At 37.9% G+C, this 8,877-nt stretch overlaps 1 protein-coding gene across 1 annotated transcript; it reads left to right on the forward strand.

The window, feature by feature from the left end:
- Positions 1-1,080: 1,080 nt before the first annotated feature.
- LOC149225535 (flavonoid 3',5'-hydroxylase 1-like) lies at positions 1,081-3,459 on the forward strand. The gene is made up of 3 exons (XM_089377126.1): positions 1,081-1,479; positions 1,943-2,494; positions 2,612-3,459. Exons 1-3 carry the CDS (start codon positions 1,123-1,125, stop codon positions 3,227-3,229), a joined length of 1,527 nt encoding a protein of 508 aa, XP_089233252.1. The 5' UTR covers positions 1,081-1,122; the 3' UTR covers positions 3,230-3,459.
- The last annotated feature ends 5,418 nt before the right edge of the window (positions 3,460-8,877 follow it).

Genomic DNA, 8,877 nt, shown 5'->3' on the forward strand with positions numbered 1-8,877 from the left:
GGTAATTTTATAAAAAATTGATTTTTAAAAATCTTGCAAATATATTTTTAGCAGGAAGATTTTCACATTCAAGAATTTGATCATAATAAACAACTTTCAATTTCTCTTTTTTTTATTTATAATATAGTTTAATAAATTTTAATTTAAAAGAAATTTTGAAAATATAATTTTAAGCAAAACTGTACTAAGTAATTTATAAATAAATTTAATATTTATTTTTTAATTTTTTAAGTTTTTAAATTATATATACTAAACAATTTAAATTTATAATCAGATAGCTATCAATATTTGTGGAGTTATAGCTTCATTAATGTACTTGGAATTGGAGTTATAGTTCCATTAATGTAAGTGGTAGTATATGTCAGTCATTATTAGATCTAAATAAATACAAAATTTAATGGATGACATACACTGCCCCATACATTAATAGAGGAGTTATAGCTCCACAAATATTGGTTGCCCAATAGAATCAGGGATAATAAATGTTGGCAGACAATTCAGTCAGACCACATTAAATATCCTATTGATCAGTAAATAACCATTGCCTATGAGGAAAAAACAGGCAAGGAAAAAAGCCAAACTGTGATATAGACTATTGTCATTTTATTGTTTCTGTCTTTTTACCCTGAAAATTATAAAAATATTCAAATAATATTTTAATAAATTCGCAGAAATATTTGTAAATCCAAATTATAATTGTTAAATTTCAAAATTTAAGAGACTTTTTTGTCCATCACATTGCCGGCGCACTCTGTTTTTGTAAATCCAAATTATAATTGTTAAATTTCAAAATTTAAGAGACTTTTTTGTCCATCACATTGCGGGCGCACTCTGTATCGATAGTACACAAAACGTAAAAACGTAATAGACAAGTAGTTAAATAACATCCGTGTGTTGTGGACCACATTATCAGAATGGTGGTCACTGGATTGGAAAACAAAAGGAGTTTCCCCCGGCCAACTGTAGGCTGGCGGAGAGCGACCGATTGGAAATTTGGGAGGTAGCTGACTATCAGGTGCACAACTAACGCGCACGTGAAGGTTGTCAACCCAACCATGGAAGTTCTATATATACAGGAAACTGTAACGAAGCATCACAGTGGGCTCAGAGGCAATAATCGATATGGAGTCCTTGAATTTGGACGAATTTGTAAAGTGGCTTCTCTCTTGGCTTGCTCTCTACATCGGATTTCGTTATGTTTTGAGATCGAGGTTGAAGCTGAAGAAGAGGCAGCTCCCACCCGGGCCACCCGGATGGCCGTTGGTGGGGAGTCTGCCATTGCTGGGAGCGATGCCTCACGTTACCCTCTACAACATGTATAAGAAATACGGCCCCGTTGTGTATCTCAAACTGGGAACGTCCGACATGGTCGTGGCCTCGACGCCCGCTGCGGCTAAGGCGTTTCTGAAGACTTTGGATATAAATTTCTCCAACCGGCCAGGCAATGCGGGCGCCACGTACATTGCCTACGATTCTCAGGTGCTCACTGTACTCTGATTCTATGTTTTCTGTTTATATGTCCTTGGCAACACCTGTGGATTCATTGCTTGTGATATACTTCTTTCTCTGCAACTTATTCGTATGTTTCCTTTTTTATGTCACAAGTGGGAGTATGCGTTGATATGTGTTTGCTTGCAAATGGAAATTCTCTCTTGCCTTCTGAATATTTTCTTCTTTTGGTCTTTTTTTTTTTTCTGGGAAATTCTTACTTAGGACACGCTTGCATTCTGTAGGTTGTATGTATTTTGTATATATATTTGGTCACAGCTGGTAATTTTTGCTGGTCTTACGTAGGTTTCATGTTTTTTCAAAAGTAGATGTTTGTTTACCAAATTCTGGCTTATTTTTGTCTTATATAAGTTTCATGCTTTTTTTTAATATATTTTTCATCACACCAGGAAGATTCGCTTCCCTAAAAAGTATGACATTTCTTTTCTTACAGGACATGGTGTGGGCAGCATACGGAGGACGATGGAAGATGGAACGCAAGGTGTGCAACATGCACATGTTGGGAGGGAAGGCGTTGGAAGATTGGCAGCCGGTGAGGGACGCAGAGATGGGCTTCATGCTCCGGAATATTCTGAGTCACTCGCAGCGCGGAGAGACAGTGAATGTGCCGGACCTCCTGAACATCTGCGCCGCCAACATGATCGGGCAGATCATTCTTAGCAAGCGGGTGTTCGAGACAGAAGGGGACGAGGCCAACGAGTTCAAGGACATGGTGGTGGAACTCATGACCTCCGCTGGATACTTCAATATCGGAGACTTCATTCCATCGCTAGCGTGGATGGATTTGCAGGGCATTCAGCGGGGTATGAAGAAGCTCCACAAGAAATGGGACGCACTCATACAGCGGATGATCGAGGAACACCAGTCCACGGCCAAGCAACGAGCGTCTAAGCCCGATTTCCTAGACATTGTGATGTCTCAGAGAGACAACTGCGACGGCCAAGGCGGAAGGCTCTCCGATGTTCATATCAAAGCTCTACTACTGGTAATGTTTTGAATATTGATAACATTTTAACTCGTTGAAATTGTTTCATTCCAATCCAGTAGATCCTTCGTACATCCATTCATTGCGCGATTTGCATATGCATTCTTTGTTTTGCAGAATTTATTCACAGCAGGAACCGATACGTCCAGCAGCGTGATCGAATGGACATTGGCGGAAGTAATCAACAACCCCAGGTTACTGAAGCGGGTGCATCAGGAGATGGACGCGGTGATCGGGCGTGAGAGGAGACTGAAAGAGTCGGACCTTGCGAACCTGCCCTACTTTGTGGCCGTCTGCAAAGAGGGATTTCGGAAGCACCCGTCCACACCGCTCAGCCTCCCGCGCGTCTCCACCGAAGCGTGCGAGGTTGACGGTTACTACATTCCCAAGAACACTCGGCTAATGGTGAACATCTGGGGAATCGGGAGAGATCCGGAGGTGTGGGAGAAGCCAGAGGAGTTCAATCCAGACAGGTTTCTGGGTTCCAAGATCGATCCTCGGGGCAACGACTTCGAGCTTATCCCGTTTGGCGCAGGCAGGCGCATCTGTGCGGGCACTCGTATGGGGATTACGATGGTGGAGTACAATTTGGGTTCCTTAATCCATGCTTTCGATTGGGATGTGCCACCAAACCAAGATGGTCTGAACATGGACGAAGCATTCGGCCTGGCCCTGCAGAAGGCCGTGCCTCTGGTGGCCAAGGCGACTCCTCGCCTTCCTCTCCATCTCTACTAATCACGCACGCAGCCGTACTTGAGTGTATTGGAGTAGAAGTTGTGAGTCATAAAAATAAAGTGTCGTAAGAGGCAAAGTTTTTGCACATCGTCGAGTGTGTCAGCGTGCGTATCTGTTAAATATATATTTAACAAATATATAGATACATTCCGGTCCTTCCATATATATTTACGTCGATGTACAGATTGTGCATTTATTTTCAAAATCGATGAATAGCTGATTTATATTTCTTTTGCGTGGTTTAATGATGTAATTTTCATTTATTAGTTTTTGCTTTTGGCAGCGCGATTGAGAACCGTTGAACTTGTATTAATTTACTTTAACTCATTAGTGTATTTAATCTTCAGTCAATGTTTTAAAAAAAATATTCTGGTAAACAATTTTTTCATGTAAAGTTTTCATTTGTTTGTCTTTTCATCGTAGAATAGATAAAAGGGTTTGAATTTTTGTTAGATCCAATTTAATGCTTTATGGAGTTAAGATTAATTTCAAAATATTTAATGTTGAATTTCTTTCTATTAAAATATAGTCTAAATTTTCTTATCGTATCGTGATCCGAAAGCGTGTCATGTAACTCGATGTCTGGCATGGCTATTGGCATGTTAGTCATATGGCAAGCATCTCACAACTGCTTAAAAAACACGAAAACAACTTCCGTTGCTGCTAAAACCACACAAAAACAATCGTTTTGCGGACGTCGCACTTGGCTTTGCCCCTATTGAAGCTTGGATCTTAACTCTTTGCGTGTCTGTGGATCTTAACCCTTTGCTTGGATCAACTCATTCTCCTCAGCACAACAGAATACATTCAACTCATTCTCCTGAGCGCACCAGAATACCTTCGGCTCATTCTCCTGAGCGCAGCAAAATCACTTTGTGGTAGGCTTCACACGCAATTATAATCATAAACGCAAACAACACAAGCATGTGTTTTGCAGAGACGCATAAGATTGATGTCTGCCATATCTATATGCCTCTGATAAAGGCAACTGGTAGAGTCGGAGAAGAACAACCAGTCGTGTTTCTATGAAGCACTAGGCTCTGCGGCAACTTCTTCCTGGCTGATCCGGGAAGGTACGCTTCATTCAATGAGAAATTGGAGATTTATCAGTTGTTCCATAGCTGCATGCCTTTCGCAATCTGGAGAAGCTTGAAGGGTGCCATATCCGTATGCCTCTTCGCAATACGGATCAACCCTTTATAACCATGTGTACCTTATAATTATTCATTTATGGGGATTTTAGTTTTGTTCCACTAATTGAGTTCAAGGCTCTCTACTAAAAGAAACGCCAACAACTAGCCTATATTGGACAGTTGAAAACTGGTGTGGTTGGTAGGCCTGTATTGGACAGTTGAAAACAACTAGCCTATAACATTCTTTTACTGTCCAGAAAATCAAAAGCTCATGAGAAAAATCGGGTACTTACTTTTGGACTATTTTAACTACTTCGTGCGGCCTCTTCAAGAAAAATAAGAAATCAGTTTCCAAGCCTGATCTAATACTGTAGATTGAGGCTTTGTCGCTGAACATTTTGGAACGAGGATTCTAAGGGAGACATTTGCCTCAAATAAAATTAGAGAATGTAACCATTTCAGTGCCATTGTATACTTTGTTTCCTTGCGTTCAGAACAACCAATTGGTATTTTTTCTCTGCGTCTTCGTATTTTCTATATGCTATGCTTCACGATGTCGCAAATTGGCATAGTGAAAACATGCACATAGACATCTCGGCAACAATGGGCAACAATGAAAGCATCTAGAAGCAATTAAGAAAACATGGTGTGGTTGAAAACACAGTTGTGTAGAGTGGGTGCATACAAGCCCACTTGGCAGTGCTTTTTATATTTTATTTCATTTAAAATTATTTATTAATTATTTTATTTATTTTATTTTTTAATTTATTTATATTAAAAAAATGACCCCAACAACTTTACTTTTGCAACACCAACAAATTTACTCTTGCATGCAGGTCGTGACCCGATGTTGTGGATTCGTTTGATCAAGTTAGAGATTCAATACTAATCCATATATAAACATACTTGAATAAATCCAGATGCAGAAGCACAACCTTATTATACCTAAAGACCAGCAGCTCCATATCGAGACCCATTTTCTTTCTTTCGAGATCGTGATCCAGAGTCTGACCTTCTTGGTGAGTGAGACCCTGATACTTATGATTGTGATGTGGAGTATACAATTGGCTCTGATTCAATTGGAGTAAATTGTTGCTACTTGTGGTGCTTATGGGAATAAATAGAGGGTGTAAGTTGATCGAGTAGAGAAGTATCTAAACCATTAGAAGATGAGTCTAAATTCCTGATAGATGTATCATTTTCTCTTTATTTCCCATCTTTCGTATTGACATCACTTCCAACAGATTTCTAATTATGCACAAGAGAAGACTCATTATTTTTTTTGGTCCTCATGGTTAGTTATAATCTTTTCTTGTGTTTCTATCTACTGAATTTATTATGGACTCGTTTTCAAAAATTTAGATAGAATCAGTATCCCCAATGTTGTCACAATAAACATTGAGGAAAACAACAATTACATACATTTGATGTAAATAACTATCTTTAGAAATATAATCATCTATAGATATTTGAACCTCAATCATTAAGGAAGCACCTATGTTTCGATGAAGGAGTTTTAGAACATACTTCAGAATATGGTTTTGCATAGTCTTTTCCAAAACTAGTTCAATACCTAGCATCTTTGGAACTTTAAACCTCGAGTTTATTCCTCAATTCTAATGGAGACCTTTGTTGACATCTACAAACATAGTGTTCTGAAACTGTTATACTACTATAATTTTCATTTTGGATATTTGTACCATTGTTGCTTTGGGGGTCAGAAAAAGTGAACCCTTAGGATGAATTCTTCACTAAACTTTGAAATTCTTCATGAGTCTCACATTTCATAAAACCCAAACGCTCAACAACATGCTCCATAATTTCTTCAAGATTAAGCATCTCCTGCTGACTTCATTGCCATTTTATAATTTTTAGATTGAGCATCTCCTGTTGACTTCATTACACTTTTATTAATTGCATTAATCTGTCTGGAAAGTTTTCTAAATTGCTACACATGGCTGATAAAAGATCTTTGATAAAGGAGAGGTTGCAGAACCAACTAGGTAGTTTTTTTAAACTTGAACAACTTGACATATCCCAAAGCCTTACCATCATCAATCTACCTCACACATGAAAATCTAGACTAGATCCAAATAATAGGCTATGAGCATGTTCCGTTCAGATGCCGAAATGCCATGAGCACATACATATCTTCAGAGATTGTCCCCTAATAGGGCAACTCCACTACTAACTGGATTTGCATCCTCGACCGACTACATGTGTGTTGGATCCCTTCCTTCTGGTGCTTCAATCGAATCAACAGAGTCGTCTACAAATGTATCGAAAGTGAGAGGGGTAGGTGGTCAGTTAACCAAAGCTTTGATGAATCACGATACCTAGTAGAACATACAAGCTTGGAATATTATTAAATTAATAATCAATCTGTAATCAATGGTGATATGCTATGCTTTCTTGTTCCATATACTCTGTTCAATATGGCTTTGATCTGCTGAGTCTTAGTTGGCTACATCCTTTCAAATCTATTTTAATAAGTGACATTAAGTTTCTGTTGATACCTCGAAAATCGTTGCATCAACATCGGGGAAAACCACCCGTTCCGGACCTTAAAAACAACTCCTTTTCCGTTTGGTGTGGTGGCTCCGACTAGATATAATGGGACCAGTTTCCCAATGATTTATAAATGGGATGGATAAGTGATCGATTTTCTAGTATCTAATGGGAATAATAGATGCTTTATTCTAAAATATAACAATATAAATAACTAATCTATCCCGGGAAGTCTTTCTCTTAGTGCAATTTTTTATGGTTCTTATTGACAAGTAGGCATATAGATGACTCTACTTATAAACAAAAATATTTATTCATATGATAATTACTTTGTTCAAGTAGTTGAACAAAGTAATAATTAAAACGTTATCACACTAATATTTATATATTACTGATACATATACATATGAAAAATAACAACTCTTAAACATTCAATAGTGATAAGTGAAAGAATTGTTGTAAGAGCATATACATATATCAATAATAGCAAAATTAAATAAATGCTGATTCACATAAAAGCATGAAACAAAAAAGATAGATAATAGTACCATATGCATTTGAGTCTCCTCCGATATAAATCGCATTTAGATTTCGCCTTTCAACTTGGAAACACTTTCACAAGAAGCAATAGTGCATATCACATAAAAGTGTTCTTCATCAAAATTCAGAATTCAGGTCCAGCTTTTATAAAAATAAATATAACGAAAGTACAGTAGTGCAACTTCCAATCCAAGTCTTAATACAAAAATTTGAGGACCCCTTCTAAAAACATGAAAGGGTCTATAAATACTATCTAAGTTAACAAACTATGAAATAAAAATGCTATGTTTTGGTATAACCAAATCACAAATATGTGAAAATATTCTCGAAATAGGCGTGTTGCAGTCGGTCAGAATGATTCACTGTATTGGTTGCTTATCTTGTGACTTGAGCTGACAAATGGCAAGCATCAGTTGTAGTTCTGGTGGATGAATCATGCGTAAGTGTAACTGAGCAGTGTATGTGGCATTAGTAATTTCGGGAATCATATGGCCGATCGCACCGGTGAGGCATTTGATCGCTGTCTGCTCACTGTGTGGTTTAACAAGGAAAAACCAAAAGGTTTCCCATGTTAAAGTTTGAATACCTGCAATCAATCTTTCCCTCTGCTCCATCTCCTGTTTCCATGTCTGTTCCAATGCTTTAACTGATGGAAGCTTCCTTGGAGAACACTCTGTAATTAAATTTGACAAATAAAGAGTATCATTAATCAATTCAACTAGATTGTTTGTTGTCGATCTGCATCTTGATTTCGCTCTTTCTGCCTTCATTAGTTGATATTTCTATTCAGTGAATAGGATTTCTTTATGCGATTCCATAATTTGGGGTAGATTAGCAGCTTTTCCTCTTCGATTTTTTGCCGGGAGAGAAAATCTGTTAATCTTTCATCTGCTTGCTCCAAGTTTAGTCTCGCATCAACTAATTTATCGACCATGGATGAGGAAATTTCACATAGAGGAAGAGCGAGTGAGATATTATGACATAATAGGCTCAACTGTTTAGATAATGCTTTGGTAATTTGTAGAGCCTCCGATATGAATTCTCCCACTTGGGGATATTCTTTGAATCTTTCTATCTGGAGTGATAGTTGAGCAATCTATTCTTCCTTTGATTTTCTCAACTATTCGTTTATTGATTGCAATTTGCTCAATGCTTGGGATAATTCTTGTTGCCTCTGAATTGCATGTTGATCAATCCTTTGTTTTTCTTTGAGAAATTGCTCGTTCAATTGGTCATTTAACTGCCTCTGGACTGCTAACTGTTGTTCCAACTGCTCTATCTTTTGTTGTCTCTCTTGTGCCTATGTTTCCAGCAAAATGATTGCTTGGTCCTTTTCTTTGAGCAAGTTACTGACCTCCAATGCTTTTTCCATGGTGGCTGCTGTGTATGCTCCAACATACTGAGAAAGTTTAGTGAGATCTTCAGAAGGGTCAACTTCTTCTCTCCATACCACATCTGTTATCTCCA

The sequence above is a fragment of the Pinus tabuliformis genome, chromosome J (genome assembly GCF_031772625.1).
Source record: "Pinus tabuliformis cultivar Carrire ecotype Pingquan chromosome J, CPIR1, whole genome shotgun sequence".
Classification (NCBI taxonomy): domain Eukaryota; kingdom Viridiplantae; phylum Streptophyta; class Pinopsida; order Pinales; family Pinaceae; genus Pinus; species Pinus tabuliformis.